The following is a 22,329-nucleotide window of genomic DNA, read 5'->3' as shown; positions in this document are numbered from 1 at the left end:
GCAATCCCTGCCTGATGGGCAATCCGGCAACCGCCGACTACAAGGCTGGTACCTTCTCGCCTGTTGCTTCTTATTTCCAGAACATGAACGTGGTAAAGCGCCTCAGGTCCAAACTTCCCCCGGGAGAAATAGCCCCTTCCTCTACCTGCTTTGGCCCTCTCTCCCCCCAGCACGAGAATACAGAAACATCTGGCAGCAGCCAGTGCTTGTTACGCTGAGTTGTGGCTTCTCTCGGAATACGAAACGGCGGTGGCTCCCGGGCTTCCACATCAGCGCCAGCAGGTCGGACCCACCTCCAGGCACAAGGCCTCTGCTCCTGGCTGCCACCAGAATCCCCACAGCTGAGCAACTCAACAAATAAAGCTTCAAGTATTTAGTATTACCCAAGAGAGCACTAACCAACCGCATCTTACAAATGTCTTTTTTACAAAGTCCCGGGTTCATGAGTTTTCCGACTGAGGAAGAGACGAGGTGGTGCTCAGGTCTGCCAAACCACTTGCAAGACGGAGGGAAATGCGCCATCGGACCTGACTTACAGGACCCCGGACTCTGGGGCTGAAAAGGCCAAAGGCTACTCCCACCACAAAGGGGTTTCCGATCACCGGCTCCCCCCCCAGGGGCCCGCAACTGCTGTCGGCACAACCTCCTCCTGTTCTCCATTCCTCAAGGCAGTCCATTCTGGTCTTGACCAAATTCTAGAAGCTGGGGAGCTGTTTCTGACATTCAGGCAAGATCTACTTGCTGGAACGCCCACCCACTAGTCTGAGGCTTGCTTTTGCAGCAACACAAACTCACTTCCTCTCCTATGGATGCTCCTCCTTCATAAAGCAATGCTTTCCCTCCTCCTTCCTCGGATTAAGTATTCCGACAGGACACAAACTCTAGATCCCTCATCATCCTGGTCACTCCATGCCCATGCCAACTTCTTTTAAAAGCAAGTACTAGAGTCCAGCGCAGTATTAGACAGGCTTTCTGCTGCTCTCAGGTTGAAACCCACTCTGTGCTGCAGAGCCCTCCAGAATCTGGCCGCGTTCCGCCTCAGCCTCGGCGTCACCTCTGCCCTCCTGGTCTTTACTTCCTGGAAAGCCCCTCTGTGCCCACCTCAGTGCCCACCTCAGCGCCTTTGCACAAGTAGTCCCCACACCCCAGCCCCCACGTCGGCTGGCTGACTCGGACTCATCCTTCACAGCGAGACTTGGTGGCTCAGAAGAGCCTTCCCTGACCTCTCCCCCAGCAAGGAGGCTCCCCTCCTGGCTCTCCCGCGCCCTTCTCCTCCGCAGCATTTAGTACAAACACAGGCACAACGTGGAAGTCATCACAGAGTGTCTGTCTTTCCCATTAGAAAGAAGCTCCACCAAGGAGCGGCCGCCTGCCCAGCACCGCACTGCAGCCCTCCCCGTGGGGCCGGCGTCTGCACAAAGTAAGTGCTCGTGAAATACCTGTAAGGTGACTAAATGACACACAATGGAAGTATCGCTCCCCGTGACCAGGACACCAGTCTGGTACCTGCTGGTTGGTTGTGCCCCCCACCCACACACCCCTCATGCCATCCTTAACAGCTCTCCAGTGGTCTGGCTGTGACGTCACAGAGCCGAGCGACAGGCACGCCCTTGAGGAGGCCACAGAACAGAGACACGAAGTACAGCCGGAATCCAAGGCTCCGTCTGTACAGAGAAGAGGCAGGGCACGGGGTTGCGGGAGCACAAGCTAGAGAAGAAACGCCACCGTGGCCTGCAGGGTGAAGGGGGGCAGAGCCGGGAGGGCGGCCCACAGTGGGCATCCGGGTCTTCTCAGAGTCAGCTGCACGACGTTAGGCAAGGCCCGTCCCTCTGACTTGCTCCCATGCCTGTAACCGAGGGGACGACAGCAGGTGACCTCTAGGGCCCTAAGGGACTCGGAGTCTGGGCGCCGGTCTCTGGTGTTGAGGAAGACTTCGAGCAGGCGCTCCACGCCAGGAGGAGGCTAAGTCCTCACAGGTCCTGGAGTCACGCCACTTGACAAGCGTTTCAAACGGGAACACTGAGGCCGAGTCTGAGGCCATCTCCGGGCTCCGCCCAGGCTCCGACTCCTCAGCCAGGGCCTGACAATAATGCTGTGGGCTCTAGAGCTGTTCTCTGGGAGGGAAAGCCACCAGAATGTCAACCATCATCCCTGAGTATGGCTCTTATGGTTTTTTAAGACTGCCTTCTGAACTTCCTGAAAGAAGTTTGTATGAACTTACTAATGCAAAAACCTTTCTAGAAAGAAAACATTCTGCACAGCATTCAAGTCAGCACCATCTAAGCCATGACGGTCTGTCCAAGTCCAGCATATTAGCCCATGGCTCCTGGCAACTTTGCTCAGCATACCCCCGATTCTCCACGCCACAGTCAAAAAAGTATCTGCACACGAGGCCGCGGCACTTGCCAGCACCACCTCATCTCTGATACCCTCTGTCACAGGGGCTCGGCTGGCACACAGGCGCCCCGGGTGTCTCTTCCACTCAGGCAGCAGTGTTAGTGAGCACCTCTCCACACACACAAAAGCACCCCCAACGCAGCAACTCCATTACCCGAAATGGAGTCAATAGGACTTCACTTATTCTTTACCACTGGCCTTTCCTAACTGCCCTATGGGCCAGAAAACATAGTCTATGCATATTTTCACGCTCTCTTTATTATAACCTTAGAAAAAGTATAATTGATTGACCCCGTTTCACGAACAAGAATAGTAAGGATCAGAGAGGTGAAGTAACTTCCTGAAGGTGACAGAGCAGGGCTGGCATCTAATCCCAGCGCTCTCCTCCTCCAAACCCCACCTGCCCAGAGGCTCCCACATCCCCTTCCACCCCACCCCACCCCCAAAATGCAGCCCCAGTACTGGCTGCCAGAAACGCCTTAGTCCCAACCTCCCAACCTCCGACTCCTACAGCTAATTATCTGCAAAGAAGCCAAGGAGAGAGTCCAGGCGTGGGTGTCAGCCGACCTGACCTCCAACCTCAGCTCAGTACACTCGCTGGCTAAACCGAACGGCCTGGGCCTTGGCAACAGATTTTTCCACGGGATCATGTGCTGCCTTCGAGAGGAAACGCACAAATCTTCCCTGGCCTGAGACCGTACTCCCAGTCGATGCAACTTGTGGTTTTAGGAGCCTTTCACCCCTGCAGCCTCTTTTTCTAGGAGCAAACCAGGCATCCCCGCGAGCGGGCTTTCGGCTCAGGCTTGGGGGTCAGTGTAGGCCTCATCCCCCTCCCTGGGAGGGGGCGCCACCGAGGAGCGGCATTTTCTTCCCCATCACGCACGGAAGCCTCTGAAAGCCGCGTCCAGACTCTCCGGCGTCGTCGTCCCGGACACAAGGGCGCTCGCGGCGCGGAAACGGGCCGCGAGGCTGAGGGACGTGGCGGGCCGCGGCCGGACCCACCCAGGGCAGCGCCCACCGCCACGGGCAAGGCCCCCCCGCCCCCTGCGCCCCCGCGGCCCGCTCCGCTCCCCCCGGGCGCGCGGGGAGGGCCCCCGCCCCGACACGTGCTCCTCAGCGGCGCCTCAGACGCGGGCCCGGCGCGGCCTCGCCGCCTCCCCGCGCGCTCGCGGGCCCCGCCGGCGGCCAGGGGCAGGCCGCGCCGGGCCGGGGTCCGCACTCACCCGCCTCGCCGGGGCCCGGCGGGGTCTGGAGGCGGCGGCGCGCGGCTCGGGGAGCAGCGCCCCGTCGGCGGCGGCCATGGCGGCTGAGGCGCGGGCGCACGCGGGGCCCGGGACGGGGCACCGGCGCCGGCTCGGCGCGAGGACCCCGCGGGGGCCCGGGCCGGGGCCGCGAAGGACACGCGTCCCCGCCGGCGACGCTGCCTGAACGGCGCGGGGCCGCGCACCCTGGTCCCCGCGGGCGGCGTCCCCAAGCCCGACGCGCAGCGCCGGGGCCGGAGCCGGGTCCCAGCAGCGGGGCGCCTCGGGGCCCGCCCGCCCAGGAGGCGCGTTTTCCAGACAGGCAGCGCCGCGGCCACCCGGCAGGGCCGGGTCGCCTAGCAACGCGGGGTCCTTCCTGGCTCGGCGGCGCTTCGGGCTGCGGCGAGAGCACCGCCGCGGAGGGCGCGGGGGCCGGGGGCCGGCGGGCGGCGGGCGGCGGGCGGCGGGCGGCGGCGGCACCGCGACGCGGGCTTGGCGCGCCCGGGGGTCCGACCTCCGCCTCTGAGGGGAGATGAGCGCGGCCGACAAGGCCTGGGGGGGCCCCGCGGGCGACAGGCCCGCGCCGCCCGAGGAGGGGGGCGGCGAGGCGGGCGGGAAAGAGGCGGACGCGGCCCCCGGGCCCAGCGCCGCGTTCCGCCTGCTGGTGACTCGGCGGGAGCCGGCCGTGAAGCTGCAGCACCCCGTGAGCGGCCTGGAGCCGCTCGCCTGGTCCGAGGACCACCGCGTGTCCGTGTCCACGGCCCGCAGCGTCGCGGTGCTGGAGCTCATCTGCGATGTGCACAACCCCGGCCAGGACCTGGTCATCCACCGCACCTCGGTGCCCGCCCCCCTCAACAGCTGCCTCCTCAAAGTAAGTCGGCCCCGCGCCCCTCCTCGGGGTCTGCGCTCGGCTCGCGCCGCGGCGGCGGCCCCGGCCCCCGGGGAATCCCAGCCCCGCGTCTCGTCCCGGGATCCCCGCCTCGCACCCCGCGCCAGGAGCTGGGAAAGGAAAGTCGCCGCGGCTGGAATGCAAACAAAAAGCCTCGCAGCTGTTTGGGTCCAGTCTCCCGGATCCCCCACACCCCCCTCGCGAGAGGGGACACCACACACACACGCGCGCGCGCGCACACACACAATCTGTGTCTTGGGAGGTTCATAAGGACCCTGGTCCTCCTCTGGCGGGTGCGTCTGGCCTGTTACCGGTGCAGATCACTCTTGGTCTCGCCTTCCGAGACTCCACCCCTTCTTGACCCAACCCCAGACCTGCCTGTACCGCTGCTCCCATTGTCTGGGGCTGACTCCCCGAGGCCCTTGGCTGGCTTTGTTTACGTTGCTGTGCCCTCCTCTTATGCCTCTTTCACGCTGGAGAAGAAAAAGTGATCCTCCCATTGTCTTAACAGTTTCAGCGACTGTATTATAAATGGTTCTTGCTTCGCACCGTGGGCAGAGGGGAAGCTACCGGACCTCAGCGTTTGCTTTCCAGTTTTTCCTTAATGGCAAGGAATTGGGATGGAAGAGAGGAGTGGAGTTTGGAAATAAATGCAGTTCTTAAAGGTCAAGTCCAAGTCGCTGTACATTGAGTGCTTTCAGCTTCATGTAAACTGTTTGCGGTCCGAACTTTAGGGCTCTGACGATTTTACTGTTTTAATAATCACCATTTTCAAAATCACTGAAAAGCAGCAGTGAGTCAGGTATTTCATTTTAGTGGCTTAGAAGTAGAAAAGTTTTCTCTATCTCCTTTGTGGATCTGTGTGCACTTATGTGGTCTATCAAAGTGTAGTCTGTGTGCAAGGGGCTGCTGTAGGTTTTGGAAATAAAGCTGTGTTGAAACAAAGTCCCCACCCTCACAGAACTTACAGTGGACAAATAACAATGTAAACATCATGCGGTGAGACACACTGAAAAGATATGTATCTGTATACAGAGAAGTATCTGTGTTAAAGTAGGGAAGTATCCATGTTAAAGTGTTGTGGGTTTTTTTTTTTTAAGATTTATTTATTTATGCATTCAAGAGCTGGGGTACAAGCCAGAGTTGGGGGGGTATGAGAGGATCCACCAGAGACAGAGTGGGGAACAGAACAGGCAGATTGACCGAAGTACATGCTGAGGGGAGCAGCGGGTGAGAGAGGAGAGGTCTGCTGTGCCATGTGGGTTGCTCCCTGGCTGGCCAGGGATCAAACTAGTGTTGCAGAGGCTGCAGATTGCCTCATAGTGCGGTGCTTAACCCCTTGCACCACCAGGGAGGCCCAAAGTAAGTGTTTTCTTTAACTGTTAACTGTAACTCTGCACAAAGTAGATAGGGGGCAGGGAGCCCAGCCACTTTATGGCATACTTAATTCCGGTTTTATACAGACAACTGTTGAATTAGATCATTGGTGAACTTGTATGGCTAAGGCCTCCAAGATCCTGGAGAAGATATGAACAAATCGCTTCAAGTATAAACAAGTCAGGGGGACAGATGTAGGTGATGCTATGAAATTAAAAAACACTCAAGAAAAATGGGAGTTTTAAAAGGTGTATCCTCTGCTGAAAAGGAACTTGCTGTTTCTGGAGTGTTCATGCGCACATAGAGTGAAGTCCAAGTGTTAGGGGGAAAGGGTGTCCTGAGCAAACTCCATGCAGGCTTTGTGGGCTGCACCCCCACTCCATCAAGACACTGGGAACTACACATCCCACGATCCACAAAGGGTAGGTTGCGAGGACCTGAGGGCAGAGGTAAGCAATGATGTTCTCTGAGTATTTAACCAGCCAAGTGGCCTGGGGTCGTCACCTTGGCCACATGGCGTGCTCGGTTTTTCACCAGCTCGGCGGGTCATTGGGATTCCAGGTCCGCAGAACAGGTAGGACGCATTTACGAACTTATCTCCCTCTTTTTCTCCCTGAGTTATTCATTTCCCCAGTTCCCCTTCCCTTGTAAATAAACCTTTTATCCACCTTTTGTGTGTGTCTGCAGTTTAGCATTAAGTCCCCTTTAAGCTGGCGGGTGAGGACCCACAGTCGGGCAGCCCGCATTATATCGGGATTGCTCTGTAACGAGTGTGTGGCACCGTGGCCAACAGTGCTTCAGCAGAAGAACTTGAAGGAGCAGTGAGGGGAGGGCTTTTATCAGGGAAGGTGTCTGGTGGTGAGTCTACAGTATTCTGTAAAAAGTGGCAGTGTTTAGGCTGTAGGGGGAAAGGGTCATCCGGGTGGGATCCATATTTAAGTCAGGAACATGATGGTGTGTGTAGGTAACGATGGATCAACAGATGTGCCCAAGTCGCCCTTCTTGAGAATCAGGAAAGGAAGGTAGGCCTATTTGGTGACTTTGGCCTAGGCCTAGGAAGCCCTAAGGAGCGGCTACGATTTCATAAGTATGGACTGACCTGACACGGTTCGGGCGTATGGGCCTGAGCAGACTAAGGGCACATTGTCAGGCTCAGTGCAAAATGGAGATGGAGAGACTGAATGTCAGAGCAAGAGCAAGAATAGACCAGTCCCTTGAAGGGGAATAACACCTACCTTGTTTAGAACTTTTTTGAAGATAGAATGCATGTCTGTGGATACACACTCAACTGATGACATCCAGGTCACAGTTCCTGCCACACCGTGAATGCTCGAGGTAAAAGACACAGCCACACAGGTATAAAGGAATAAGAGTCTGGATTGATGCATCCCTGTAGATGAGAAGAGCTCCAGAGTATTCTGAGAGCAGCTTGACTCCATCAGTTCCACAGCTGCCATCAAGTGATAGGAAATCTTTAAACAGGTAGCCCCTGCTTTTCGAAAGATGCCATAATGATACTTCACTTTTACGAGTGACCTACATTAGTGTACTCATTTTTGCTGATAGAAATATGAACAGAATCTTCACTTTTACAACAAAAGGCAAAAAGTGGAAATAGCTTTTAGCTTTTGTTTTGCCGCAGCCATTCTAGAAAATGCTAGTGGCGGCAGCAGTGCACACCTCGGCAAGTGAGGATGCGCTGCCAGGCTTTCTTGGGAATTACTTTGTACAGGCTTGTCCTTATGCCAGCGCTCCTGCTTTTACTCTGTGCTATTGTTACTTTAGCTTTTGTGTGTAGTTTGATGTGATTCGGCAGGTTTGCAGGGGTAGGAATGCTCAAAACTTTTCCCACATAAATGAACAGCAGTTCCTTCTTTGCTGTATGCTATTTTTGCTTGTGAAAAGTTTCATAGGAACTCTGCTTTCAGATACCAGGGGAGATTTGTCTGTCCCTCTCATTGTTGATAGGTAGCCCGACTGGTAGTAAGCAGTGGCCTCTGCCCCTCTGTCCCGCTCCTTAGTATGCACATCACGCAGACCGTAGTCAGTCAGCAGACTTGGTAGACCGGGCTGCTGGTGGATGAATGCCGGCTTGTCCCTGCAGTTCTCAAAGAGGCCTCTGTGGGTTAATGCTGGTACCCTGGGGGTGGGGGTGGGGGGTGGTAAAGAAGTCTAAATCAGTATTTTGATGGCTCGACTGTGGCCCCTCCCTGGGGATTTAAATCTACTTGGTGCTGTCCAGCTTGCCTTTGCGCCACCCAAAGATGCAGGTTCTGGGCCCTCGGTCACGATATGGGCAGAGACACTTCTAGAGGGCAGGATGCTGAGCCCCCTTCAGGCTTTGCTTCCTCATTCTGTTACATAGATTATAATCTTCTAGGAAAACCTGCAGTTATATAGTAATGCTAATTATCAGCTCTTTGCAAGTTACTGTTTGGACTCTGAGGTCATGTGGCATAAAGGGGCATAAAGGTGAAAGATCTAAATTTGCAAAGCAGTAAAATAGTGGTTTAAGAATAAGTCGCAGTTAAAAAAATAGTTGCAAATTTTCTTCTCATTGAACTGATTTAGTAAATCATCTAGATGTGTTTAGTTCCAGATTCTGTTAATGTATAACTAATTGTATTGTGTATCAGTGATTAGTAGCATTGGAACGTATTATTAACTCCATTTACTACGTGAAGTTAAATAGTTATTATCTGTCTTGGGAATCATCATCCTGCCCTCAAGAAACATACTATCTAATAGCTCCAAATACATTATTTGCTGGATGCTAGTTCCTAGGGTGAGGGTGGCCAGCTGCGTGGGGGGGTAGCGTGCGGTGAGATGATTGGCTGGGATGACCTCTGGGTGCTGCACTCCTCAGTGGTGTGCTCCTTGCGCCTCTGAGTACTCTCTCAGAGTTGGGGGAGGTGCAGCAGGCTAACTCAAACTAATATATGCCTTTTGCATTAATCCTAAAACTATAAGGACTTTCCCTACTGGTCAGGACCCACACTGCTCCGTCCAGCTACGCATCCCGCATCCCGCATCCCGACTCCGGTGGGACCAGCTGGCGGATCCTCCTTTATCTCACCCTGTGCTGCTGGTTTGGGTTATGGGGTCTGTAAGTCTACTTCCAACTCAGTAGTAGTGTTTCATTGTAGCAAGTTTACCTATTCTGTGGATCATTGCTCAGTTTACAGTTTGAGGAGATTTGATGGACTTTGTATCGCCCCTGTAGTTTACATCTTCTTAAAGGTCTCATTGACATTTACTTAGCCCTTCAGAGAGTATTAATAAAAATCATCATAGCTAACATTTATGGAGCACTCACTAGTATATGCTTTACCTGTTATTTAACCTTCCTAACTGTTGACCTGTTTTTGTTTCTATAAATGAGGACATTCGGGCCAGGAGGGTTAAGCAGTTTGCGCAGGCCCAGAGCTGATATTGCTAGAGCGGGGACGTGTACCAGGCGTCTGTCAGCGCGGGTTTCCCATCACGGTGCTGTGCTTCACTGTGTCGTTTGTCACATTTCTCTCTCCATGCAAAGCTCGGGGCTTTGATCAACGTTATTTATTAACGGGCATGCACACTCTGCCTCTATTTTATTGGAATTTCCGGCATGACCTTAAGTGTATCAAGAGACTGTCTTAAATGCCTTTCTAAAATCAAGATGTACTGCCCAAGACATTATTTCCAGGGTATTCTCTAGGGTGATAAAGGATGACACTTCCCAAATAAGGTTCTATCATTTAAAGAAAGGAAACATTAAAACGAGTTTGGAGAACTCTGGTTAAGTAAGTCGCTGCAGTGGCTCCCTGGCCACGACATTTATTCCTGCCTGTTCCAGGGAGGTGAGGTACGATATGTGACATTTCCAAACTCCTCTCATAAGGGACAATCAAGGGAGCATTTTCTGGGGAACAATTTCAGTAAAGTTAGTCATTCATTAATTCGTTGGATCAGTTTCACTTTGCATGTCTAGTCTGTCATCTAGGCTTTAGCGGGAAGAAAGAACGTGATTCGGTAACCCCAATTACCCTCGCTCGCGGCCCTGGATCGCTGCAGTGTGCACACAGCCGTCACCTGGTGGCGTTGACAGATGTGCTTCCCTGTCAGGCTTAACGGTCTGCCGCTTCTGTTACCTGTGTATGATTTGGGGTCCTTCTAAACTATTGCACTCTGGTTTTCTGACACATTCTCTGTTGTCCAGGCTTTAGCAAGGAATGTTGCCAGAGGTTCTGAGGGCAGCATCTTCCAGGTTCTCGCGGTGTCTTGGAGAGGAACTCCTCTGGGCGTGGGGACTTAGACTTACAGTGACTATTAGTGCCCACGTGTCACGGCTTGGATTCCTTTGTCATCCTGTTTGCCGTGCCCTTTCCAGTTTGAAGCTGGGCTTCTGCGTACAGGGAGACCGACACCAAAGTGCACTGACGGCTTCTGCTTGCTTTCTGTGAGCCTTTTCTCTTCCTGCTTCTGACATGACGGACACAGTGTTTCAGCTGACCTGCTCTTGTTCGGTTTTAGCCTCTTTCATGACAACTCTGGGCCACTTTCCTTTGGTCATTATCTCTTCCTCCGTCTCTCACACCCCTTGAAGCTCTTCTTAAAGAGCGCGCCATGCTTAGCCCTAAGTAAGGAGCACTGCCCGTGTGTGTTACAGACACGGAGGGGAGTGACCGGGAGTTAGGTCACTGGAGGCCTTGGGCTGCATGAGAGGGCTGGGCTCGGGCAGGAGGGGCGTGCACGGTGCAGGCCAGGCTGGGGAAGCACCAGGGTTGATCAGCGTGGGCGCTGTCCTCGAGGCAGGGTGGGCAGAACGGGCGGAGCTGGTCGTCAGCATTATTTACAAATGAAATTCAGTTGGAAAAAAGCTGGCTTTTATAGCACACAAAAAAAGTTCTAAAAGTTGAGCTATCTAATTGTATCAGAGACCTGCGTAGACAGATGTGTTCGTGACTCTTTTAACACCTTTGTTGTTTTGTGACTGGGTCAGCCAAGTGCTGTCAGCTCTCACGAGTCCAGTCCAGAGGGTGGGAGGCAAGCTGTGGATAGGGACATTCACTCGGATGCTTAAAAAAGTTGCCATTCCTGAGTTAGATGCTCATTGAGCCCTTAGATATGTGCTTGGTCTGATCGAAGCACTTCTCAGCAAAATGAGCCGAACTGATACAAAACAGCGTCTGTGTGGCAGGAGCGTCCCGTCCACTCCAGGGCACCGAACCTGTTCCTCCCCGAGTGGAATATCTATCTGAGAGTTTTCTCTCTTCTTTGCAGGTTGGCTCAAAGACGGAAGTGGCAGAGTGTAAGGAGAAATTCGCCACCTCCAAAGACCCCACGGTCAGTCAGACTTTCATGTTGGACAGGGCATTCAACCCGGAGGGGAAGGCCTTGCCGCCCATGAGAGGGTTCAAATACACTAGCTGGTCCCCCATGGGCTGTGACGCTAACGGCAGGTGCCTCCTGGCCGCGCTGACCATGGACAACCGCCTGACCGTCCAGGCGAACCTGAGCAGACTGCAGTGGGTCCAGCTAGTCGACCTGACGGAGATTTACGGAGAACGCCTGTTCGAGACCAGCTACAGGCTCTCCAGAAGCGAGGCCCCGGAGGGCAACCTGGCGGATTTTGCCGAGTTCCAGAGGAGACACAGCATGCAGACGCCCGTGCGGATGGAGTGGTCGGGCATCTGCACCACGCAGCAGGTCAAGCACAACAACGAGTGCCGGGACGTGGGCAGCGTGCTCCTGGCGGTCCTCTTTGAGAACGGGAACATCGCCGTGTGGCAGTTCCAGCTGCCCTTCGTCGGGAAGGAGTCCATCTCTTCGTGCAACACGATCGAGTCGGGCATCAGCTCTCCGAGTGTCTTGTTCTGGTGGGAATATGAGCACAACAATCGGAAGATGAGCGGCCTCATCGTGGGGAGTGCCTTCGGACCTGTGAAAATTCTTCCCGTCAACCTCAAAGCAGTTAAAGGCTACTTCACTCTAAGGCAGCCTGTTGTCCTGTGGAAAGAGATGGACCAGCTGCCAGTGCACAGCATCAAGTGCGTGCCCCTCTACCACCCATACCAGAAGTGCAGCTGCAGCCTGGTGGTGGCCGCACGGGGCTCCTACGTGTTCTGGTGCCTCCTGCTCATCTCCAGAGCTGGCCTGAACGTGCACAACTCCCACGTCACAGGCCTTCACTCGCTGCCCATCGTCTCCATGACTGCAGACAAGCAGAACGGGACGGTCTACACCTGTTCCAGCGATGGGAAGGTCAGGCAGCTGATTCCCATCTTCACGGATGTTGCACTAAAGTTTGAACACCAGCTGATCAAACTCTCGGATGTGTTCGGCTCAGTGAGAACACACGGGATCGCAGTGAGCCCCTGCGGGGCCTACCTGGCCGTCATCACAACGGAGGGCATGGTCAACGGCCTCCACCCGGTGAACAAGAACTACCAGGTCCAGTTTGTTACTCTCAAAACTTTCGAAGAGGCAGCTGCTCAGCTGCTGGAATCTTCGGTGCAGAATCTCTTCAAGCAGGTAGATTTAATAGACCTGGTGCGCTGGAAGATCCTGAGAGACAAACACATCCCTCAGTTTTTACAAGAAGCTTTGGAAAAAAAGATCGAAAGCAGCGGGACCACCTATTTTTGGCGTTTCAAACTTTTCCTTCTGAGGATATTGTATCAGTCGATGCAGAAAACGCCTTCCGAAGCCTTATGGAAGCCCGCCCACGAGGACTCCAAGACCTTGCTGGTGGACTCTCCTGGGATGGGCAACACCGAGGATGAGCAGCAAGAAGAAGGCGCGTCTTCCAAGCAGGGGAGTAAGCCAGGCAGAGACGGGGACCCGGACGACCCCACTGACGACTCCCTCGCCCAGTCTGGCGATGCTGCGGGCCGGGAGCCCATGGAAGAGAAGCTCCTGGAAATCCAGGGGAAGATCGAAGCTGTGGAGATGCACCTGACCAGGGAGCACATGAAGCGCGTGCTGGGGGAGGTATACCTGCACACCTGGATCACGGAGAACACCAGCATCCCCACCCGGGGGCTCTGCAACTTCCTGATGTCTGACGAGGAGTACGACGACAGGACGGCGCGGGTAGGTGTCCAGGCTCACTGCCGCTGAAAGTCTGTCTCGCGAGAGAGTGCCCGGAGCTGAATTCCTGGAGTGCAGCTTTTGATTTGTTTGTGTAGATAACTGGGGAGCGTGAGGTGCCGGGGAGTGCACGGGAAATGCGGGTTAGTGCTGGGGACACCCTACTTCTGCCCCTCTCTCACTGCTGCCTCATTTGATGTGCAGTTTGCAAGGTGAGGCTCGTGGATCCTGGAGGGCCTGGAGCAGAGCTGAGTGCTTGGGGTCACCACAGCAGGGGAGATGGGTGCCCAGAACTGGCTCCCTGCCCCTGCTCTTGGCAGAGGGTTTTGGCGGGTGGAGAGGATTCAATTTGAAAGGACTTGAAGAGACCTTCCAATTTAGTCAAGGCGCATATAAATTACTGGGTTTTTTTTAAATCTTTTTTTTTTTAAGATTTACTTATTTATTTATACAAGCACTGGGAACAGTTAGAAGCGCGGGAGGGTGAGAGAATTCACCAGAGCCACAGCGGGGAACAGAACAGGCAGACTGATGAAGGACACTGCTGAGGGGAGCAGCGGGTGGCAGGAGAGGTCTGCGCGCCATGTGGGACCCTTGCCATCGGCCGGGGATCTAACCGGTGCTGCAGAGGCTGTGGGCAGCTTCGCAGCCCTGCGCTTAACCGCTGCGCCACTGGGGAGGCCTACTTTTTTTTTTAAACAAAACTAGGCAGCACGATTGTATTTGATGTTGAAACAATGAGAGTTATTCAAAATATGCTTCACAGAACACTAGGGTTCCAAATGTGGGGAAATACTGCACACCCTGTACCTCACTTAAAGGTTCCCAGTGCACCCTGCTGTTCTGAGTCCCTGCAGAAAGGAACCCTTGGCACTTTGAGTAGCTCAGTGTTAGACATACGTGTCAGTCAGGGGCCTTTCAGCTGGGGCCTTACGGCTGCTGAGTCCTGAAGCGCGGCCCGGCACCACAGAAGCCTGTGCTCCTTCTTCTTCCGGGGCGGACGCGGGTCCTCATTGCCCAGAGTGTCTCACCCCAGTCACTGAAGACGGTAAATTTACATGTCTTCGTCCCCAGCCCAAACCTTCCACGCGCCACTTGTCGGGGGGGCGGGGGGAGAGAGAGCGTGTGTGTGCGTGCGCGTGCTCGTGCTGCTCGGAGGCTGTCGGCTGTCATCTCAAGGGCGGCCGAGATGCTCTGTTCACGCCCCTGACTTTCCAGCTGCGACGGCTTTTAAATACCAGTTCAGTGTGGCCTGGATCTGGTGAGAGTTTCCTGGTTCTTGCTGTTTCATAGGACTAGCAAGGATATTTTAAGAGTCGATGAAATGTCAACAGAGATATTTAGAAAATTGGCGGTGGGCGTTGGTCGGGAATGATTGGCCGCGCCAAGAGCCCAGGCCCAGTGCCGCTCCCGCCCGGCGCCCCTTACCAGGGGAGGGCGTGCCCAGCCCGTCGGTCGCACCTGAGTTTTGACCTAAAAAAAATGTATTTCATGTCTTAAAAATTCCCAGCGCGTGCATGAAATGAAGACTGTCACGCCTCCCCCGGGGAGCAGAAATTGTTTCTGTGCTACTCAGCGCCGCGTGCCGTGAGAGCGCGGCGTGTTGAAACTCATTGTCAGCCGCCACCACGTAGACATCGTCCCTGTCACTGCCCACGGCATGTTGGTGCCGCAGATGCACTGCGCGCCTGCGTATGTGCTCCAAGAATCTCTACTTTATCCATAAAAAGCGTTAAGAAGTTTTTGTCCCCCAGGAACCAGTATGCGCCCCAGAGGACGGGCTGACGCCCCACCGCGAAGGCAGGGTTAGCGTGGCCCAGCGAAGGGCATGCCAGGCAGCAGAGGCAGTGCTTCCGTAGGTACAGGGTGGGCATCGACAGCAGGATCCTGAGCCGTGTCTGTCCCCTCTCGGGGCATTCGGTCTGTCTAGAAAAGGCGGGGGCTGGTGGTTATCCCTGCCGCGAGGACCCCGAAGTCCACATTCTTTTTTTTTTTTAAGATTTAGTTATGCACACGAGAATGTGGGTACAGGCCAGAGGTGTTAGGGGTGAGAGGACTCACCAGAGACAGAGTGGGGAACAGAACAGGCAGATTGACTGAAATACACTGCTGAGGGGAGCAGCGGGCGAGACAGAAGGTCTGCTGCGCCATGTGGGTAGCTCCCTGGCCAGGGATCGAACTCGTGCTGCAGAGGCTGCGACAGCCTCATAGGTTCGTAACCCCTTGGCGCCACCAGGGAGGCCCTAAGTCCACATTCTTAAGGCTAATGATCAAAAAGATCAAAAATTAATCCGCTTCAGATTTGCATGTTCTGTGCAGCATGGGTAAGTGACTGTCATCCACTTCTGAGCTCTGGACAGACACTCTCAGAACGTCTGCGGGCTAGTGTCGGGTTCGTGGGCTCACAGGGCTCCCCCAGCGCTGAGGTGCGCGCCGAGTCTTAACAGGGATGGCAGGTCCGCTAGCAGGACCGGGTGGTTCTGAAGGGTCAGTGTGGCCCTCACCTCCCAATGGTAGAGCCTGCGAGGGGTTTGTCAACAGAACAGCAATGTGGGCAGCGAGCTCACAGGCCGGGCCCGCCCGTTCCCGCTCTGTGTGGGGCTGCGGCCCAGCTCGGCCTCTGCGCCACCCAACGGCAGCTGCTGCTTTTTTGATCCTAATCATCTTTTCACTTTGCACATCTTCCTTGCAGAACAGGCATCTGTACAGCTCTGCAAAGTTAGTATCTCGTGTAATGCTTTGCCTATACAATTTTGCTTTCCTCCTTAAAATCAAAACTATAAATAATAGTTAACTTTGTCGGGCCTCCCCGGTGGCGCAGCGGTTGAGCGCTGGGTTGCAAAGCTGCGCACAGCCTCTGCAGCGCCGGTTCGATCCCGGCTGCTCCCCGGCCACCGGAGGAGGGTCCCACATGGCGCACAGACCTCTCCTGCCGCCCGCTGCTCCCCTCAGCAGTGTACTTTGGTCCTTCTGCCTGTTCTGCTCCCCACTCTGGCTCTGGTGAATTCTCCCACCCTCCCGCACTTCTGACTGTACCCAGTGCTTGTATAAATAAATAAATAAATCTTTAAAAAAAAAAAAAAAGCTAGGAAAAAAAAAAATAGTTAACTTTGTCTTCTCACAGAACACGGAAGTCTTTGTTTCGGAGGCAGCTAGAACAAGGCAGGTAACGAGGTGGCGGGTTTCAGAACAGGCCCCCGCAGTGGTCAGAGCTCGCCCGCACCGCAGGCCTGGCTGGGTTGCTTCTCAGCCGGCGAGATGCGTCGCAGGTTGTCCAGCGTGCCAGGCCGCGCGGCGCTGCCGGTCTCCTGTCTCGGGCACGCTGCGTGCGCCCTCTGTCCTTGTGCGGGTGGGCTGCTGCCGCAGGACGCCACCCTGGCCGCTCAGGCACTCACCGCTCCGTCTTGCTAGGTGCTGATTGGACACATCTCAAAGAAGATGAACAAGCAGACGTTCCCCGAGCACTGCAGCCTGTGCAAGGAGATCCTGCCCTTCACAGACCGCAAGCAGGCAGTCTGCTCCAACGGCCACATCTGGCTCCGGTAAGCACAGCCCGTGCCTGGCTCTGCCCCGCTTCCAGCTGTGGGCATGAGCCACCGTCAGGCCGACCCGGCACCCGTGCAGTCCAGGGTGAGTGGGAGGAGCTGCTTTCTGCGTCATCCGTATGCAGGCACGCCCCCGGGAGGTCGGTTTATTTTGGCAACAGTTTTTCTTCAGGATAGCATTCATTTTTGTAAAACTTATTGGGAAAGTAATACCTGTTAGAGTAGAATAGAAAAACGCTTATGCCTGCTTTTAATTTTATAATAAAAGATAGGCGTTCTCATTCTCCTCAGCCTCTCTGAGAGGCGGCCTTGTGTCCACCTTGGACGGGTCTCTGAGCTGCTTTTGAGATGGGGTCACCCCCTCCTCCCATCACCTGGCTTCCTGGACACAGTAGCTGCCCGACGTGCGTTTGTCATGGTCCAGTGTCTCTTCTGGGACAGCACATCATCTCCACGCTGGTGGCTTACCCCAGAACTTTAGCCCACATCTCCTCCCCTAGCCCACAGACACCTGCCACCTCGCTAGCGTTGGGAAGTTACTGGGCATCTCAGGCTCACAGCCAGCCTCTCACTGCCTGCAGTCCCAGTCTGACACCCCGTCATCTGCTTCCAGAAGGCTCAAGAATTTTCCCACATAGATGTATGGCAGTTGCTTCTTTGCTGAGCGCCACTTTGCTTCCTGCCTCCATCTTGACCCTCTGGTCTTCCCTCAGCAGCGCTGTGATAGATCCTGCTAGAACTCATCAGCTCACCCCCGCTCAGAACTCCCTGGGGCCACCTGTTTCTGATGAGGAGAGTCACGGAAGTCTTCCAGTCACTGACGAGACCACACTGCCCAGCCCCACCCCGTGGCCCTGTCCAGGTCTTGCTCGCTTCCCTCGGGCGAGATGGCCTCAGCCATTCCTGGAGTACGCCCTCCAGCCCCCGCTCCCTCCCTCCCTCGGCTTCAGGGTGCTGGGGGGTCCTTCTCTCTGCCTCCATGCTCCGCCAACGGTGTCTGCCCACTCCTCGGGCACCCTTGATCGCTAGGGCCTTCCTGCCCTGCTGCCTGGGCACCCCGCTGACCCCCGCCATTTCTTCCCCCTCTGCTTTATCCTCAGTAATAATTGCTGTAGTCTTTACTTTCTGTGTTTCTTTCATCTGAACTGGAAAGTTCCATGAGCACAGGAAATTTTGTTGTTTTCTTCCTGTTTGTAGTGCAGTGCCTGACACGTGGTCAGCACTGTTTTTCAAATTAATTTTTAATAGAACAGAATTGTGCTACACACACTACCTTAAGCACTTGCTGGTTCTTAGCAAAATACCGTCGATGTTCTCCACACCGACACATGGGTCCCATTCTTAAGGGCTGTAGAAACTTCCATTGTGTGGACGTTCCAGTATTTACTCCCTCACTGATGGATGTTTGAATTTTTTAGACTTTTTATTGTGTTCCATAGTTTTCCTAATTTGACCTTTCAGACTTTTTTCTTAAGGGGGAAGTAGGAAACAGGCCGTGTTGGAGTAGCTGCAGTGGTAACAGCCACGCACGACCAGTGTGACCGCGGCGTGGTGTGCCCGGCTGCCTGCGCAGTGCCCCGTCCAGTGTGGGCATCCTCACGGCCAGCCTGCGTGGGTGGTCATGACAGTTCCACGGGGGAGGGAAGTCATTCCTGAGTTCTTGGTGGGTGGCAGGGCTGGGTCCGGGTTTACGACACATTTCTGTGTCTCAGGTTCTTCCACAGAAGTTACTTCCGTTTTTTGCTGATTGAAGTTGGTGCCGGAACACCTGGCGGGTTTCTCCAGTGAGCAGGGGTGCTTGCTTTCCCCTAGACGTGACCCTTCTTCGTGAGCCCAAGTCTGGGCCCTGGACCATCCCCACCTCTCCTCCCCTACTTTTCTGGTCCTTGCTTATGTGGCTTAAGTGATTAGCATCTTTCGGGAAACTGTCCCCGCAGAACCCAGCTGTGGCCCCTCATTGGTTATTCCTGCTCAGACTTGCCTGGTCCTTGAACGGTCATCACGTGGCCTTGAACTCGGATGTTGTTAAAACCCCTTTTATTGTGCCACTAGTTTTGTCTGCTGTGTCCTTTGGGTTTCCCCACTGTACTGTCAGGTTAAAGAGAGTGCCAAGACCACTAACAAGAATACCTTTAATATACGTTGCCAGGTTTCTTAACATATCAAAATGCAAAGTACATCTGGGTCCGGGACAGACCAAAGACTCCAGGCTGCACGTGCAGGACGGAAGTGGCAGCGCCTGCAGGATTCGTGGCTTTGTCTCTTCGCTCTGTGTCCCGACACAGCCCCTTCCCCTTTACTTAATGGGGGTGGGGGTCCTCCGAGCTTCGATATGCACAGCGACACATTGCTGCCCCGAATCTGTGAACTGTTTTGTCCTTTCCCTTGTTTAATGAGGGGTATTTAATTAACTGCAGAGTCCCCAACATTCCCCTGCCTTCGCAGTGCTGGCCGAACTGACTGTAAGCCCTCTCTCCTCAGGTGCTTTTTAACCTACCAGTCCTGCCAGAGCCTGATATACAGGCGGTGTCTGCTCCATGACAGCATCGCCCGCCACCCAGCTCCAGAGGGTGAGTGCTTGCCCAGCGGGCGGCCGAGCGGCCAGCAGCGCACCTAGCCTGCGGGTCCCGGCCCAGCTCTGACCCCACCTGCTTGGCTTCCTGCTGTCAGGGCTGCAAGCAGGCTCATGCTGCTCTTTGCCATGTCACTGGAAGCCACAGTGATGACCGGAATGTGGTGTGTGAGAGCAGGTGGGGCTGCACTTGCTGTTCTGTTACTGTTAGCCACCCCTGAAAGTGTCCCCTTGTCCCAGGTGGCAAACGTTCCAGTGAAAACTCAGCAGAGACAGTGCGTGCAGAGACGCTTCTCCTGGGGTGGGCGTGGAGGGGGTCAGTGTCTGTGGCTCTGCTTCCTCTCTCCTGAGAGCACACTGGCGGAGCCCATGTTTCTGAGATCACTAGTTGGAAATAAGACCGTAGACATGAGCAAGGAATCAGTGATTCAAATAGCCATGAATGTCATATTTACGAGCTGAGATCTGTTAATCATACACTAACCAAATGAGCTCTCAGTAGTCAGACCCCAGCACATAGGAGTGTGGATGCACGCCCAAGTGTTAGTGGAAATTTGTGGTCCAAGTGAACTGAAACACGCATTCTAGGTGAAACTGTGTCCTTATTCGAAATGGTTGTCTAAACTGACTGCCACCGAGGTGGTAGCTTCCGACTCCAAGCTTCGTGGTGGCGCCTGTGCCATGTTGCCTTTGTGCGCTGGAGAGCGCCGCCTCCTAGAGGGCCAGCGGTGGGAGCCAGCCCCGGTGCCACCGCCAGCTCCCAAAGCCGCACCTAGTCTCCGTGGCCCCTGCGCTGCCCCTCTGACTGCACTGTTTGGAAGCTGTTTGGGGACCTGCCAGAGGCTGGCTGGGCCGGTGTGCCGTCTAGGCAGGACGCTGGGAGCAGCTTGAAACCTATTTAAAAAGCACCGCACCTGCCGAGTGATGGCTGGGCCTCACGCAGCCTTGAGAGAGGGAGCCCATTCCCGCCCAGAGTCGAGGGGGGCTGTTGCAAGGAGCCGGCGTCCACAGCTTTTACTTCTAAGAGTCTCTGTTCACCTTGACAGTGGAAGGATGTGCGCTGATGACAAAGTACAGTTGGCCCATGGACAGTCTGAACTGTGGGCTCCACACAGACACAGATCTTTCCAGTGAATAGGCCAGAAATTTTTTGGACAAAAACTTGAAAGTACTCGCACGAGAACTTGGTAGCCTGAAAATATCACAAGAATGAAGAAAAGGCTAGATGTGCCACCGACGCTGGTAGTCTGTTGCATCCTTCACGCGCTGCAAACGTCAGAACTCACCAGAAGGCCCACACAGACACCCCACTCGGCACCCGGTGCAGCCCCCAGCCGGTGGCCACATTATCGGCAGGCTGTTCATGGTTAGGTTTGGGGGAGTCAAAGTTACATGTGCATTTTTGACCACACAGCATTCCGCACCCCGCCCCACAGGGTCAGCTGTGTGTTGTTCTCTCTCCATTAGGCCAGGCTTGCTCGGAGTGTCCGGGTGAGGCGCTTTGCCCTGGGTCATGGCTGGGGCCAGAAGGCCCACGGCTCGGCCCTCAAGCCCTGCACTGCCTTCCCCAAGCTAACGCTCATGCCGCTTGTCTCCTCCGCAGATCCTGACTGGATCAAGAGGTTACTGCAGAGCCCCTGCCCTTTCTGCGATTCCCCTGTTTTCTAACGTCGGAGCGGGGCAGCGGAGAGGGCCGGTATTCTGCCACCGAACATGCCCCCAGCCTGAAGAGCCGGGCCACGCAGCAGCCTGGTGGACGTGGACAGGCCTCTTCCAGACTGTCAGCAGGGCCTGGGACTTACTTCTGGAGTCATGCCCTGTCTCCAGGGACTAAAGGGGAGCTTCGAAACGGCTGAAGGCAGGGATTTTAAGTCATTTTTGAGAGGAGCATTAGGCCATGCACACTTCTTAGCCAGTGAGGAACACTTATTTTTCAAGTGTATTGACCGAAACAGTTTGAACAAAAAGAACGCCCTGTTGCTTGCAGGAGCAGGAGGATTTCCTCCAGAGGGTCGGATAAGCACGTGGCTGGGCCGAGCGAGCTCTCATCCTTCCCTTGGTCTGGAACTGCCCCGTGGCAGTTAGCTGACCTCGTACGTGGTATTCCGTGTACCGACAGCTATTAAAGTTGTGTAAACAAAGCCTGGGCCTGAGATTTTGTTCTTAACAAATAGCTGCAGACCTATAACCGCCCCCTGCTGTCTCCATGTATATTGAAAATGTTTTCCTAAAACTGTTTTTAGGAGGTTGATGCCAAGGCTGTAGACAGCTTTAATGTGTCCAAAAATCAGGTGACTCTTACAAGTCACTAAGTTGTGGCTTGTGTTTAACAATCTCCGTGTTTCCAGACCTCCTGGCCCAGCTCCTTTGTGTGCGTGACCCACAAGTGTCCAGTCTCCAGGTCGCAGCCCTACTTCAGACTGGCTTGTGTTGACCTAGAGGAGATTTGTAAAAAAAAGAATACTTTCCCCTTTTAGTTTAAATGAACACTTCCAGGATTTTTAAGATGGACATTTCACGACATTTCACTTCTATACGGTACAGTAGCATACAGAATCCAGAGACTTCCAGAAAGGGTGCTCACAAGCAGATGCTGGGACTCTGGTGCCGTCTCTGCAAAGGTGCTGGGGCCCGTGATACAGGTTGTTGCCTGCGGGCTGTGAGGTGGTGGTGGCGGATGTTGGTCTGAAAACCGAAAATAAAAGCTGGGCCCTGTGGCGTTCCAGTGCCCCATTCCTGGGTTGTTTAAGGACGTGCCTTGGGGTCTGTTCTGGCCAATGGGCACGTGACACGCACGTCTTGAAGTGGCGCTTATCTCTGGAAGACCTGGTGGGAAAGGCAAGAAGTGAAATTCTGAGTCATTACCAACTGCTGTCGTGATTCACTCTTCAGTGCTTTCCTGCCCTCCTCAGCCTCCTCAGTGACCCGGTGTCCTCGCTGTAGGACCAGTGAGCGTTGGGTGACCGGAGAGCTGCGCCCCTTCCTGGTGCCAGGCGCCCCGCATGAGGATGCCTCATTTCCTGGCCGCGTGTGTTTTGTCTCATGTGTTTGTGTTTGCCGGTGTCTTCTGCTTTCTCGCCTTGGTGGTGATTTCAAGGATACTGAGTGTGCAGGCTTGCTGGTCAGCGTGTTAAATCGATTTTCGAGAGAGAACCAGGCAGCGTCGCAGTCAGTCCCGAGTCCAGCGGGGGCCGCGGTGGTGGTCATGGTGGCGAGCAGCGTCTCCTCACGGTGAGG

General features: G+C 54.8%; 2 protein-coding genes across 2 annotated transcripts in view; one reads left to right on the top strand and one right to left on the bottom strand.

The window, feature by feature from the left end:
* DDX31 (DEAD-box helicase 31) overlaps window positions 1-3,698 on the bottom strand; it is a gene marked incomplete at both ends in the record, with an annotated part of 61,043 nt that extends 57,345 nt beyond the window's left edge. Inside the window, 1 exon segment of the mRNA XM_084236293.1 lies at window positions 3,621-3,698. Coding sequence (XP_084092419.1) covers window positions 3,621-3,698 — 78 coding nt within the window.
* A 472-nt stretch (window positions 3,699-4,170) lies between these two features.
* On the top strand, window positions 4,171-20,760 carry GTF3C4 (general transcription factor IIIC subunit 4; the record flags this gene model as incomplete). Its single annotated transcript, XM_084237150.1, has 5 exons — window positions 4,171-4,509; window positions 11,167-12,978; window positions 16,387-16,517; window positions 19,002-19,090; window positions 20,696-20,760. 5 exons carry the CDS (start codon window positions 4,171-4,173, stop codon window positions 20,758-20,760), a joined length of 2,436 nt encoding a protein of 811 aa, XP_084093276.1.
* Between the last annotated feature and the right edge of the window lie 1,569 nt (window positions 20,761-22,329).

The sequence above is a fragment of the Talpa europaea genome, assembly GCF_964194135.1.
Source record: "Talpa europaea genome assembly, chromosome: 7".
Taxonomy (NCBI): domain Eukaryota; kingdom Metazoa; phylum Chordata; class Mammalia; order Eulipotyphla; family Talpidae; genus Talpa; species Talpa europaea.
This window is presented reverse-complemented; position numbering and strand designations above follow the sequence as displayed.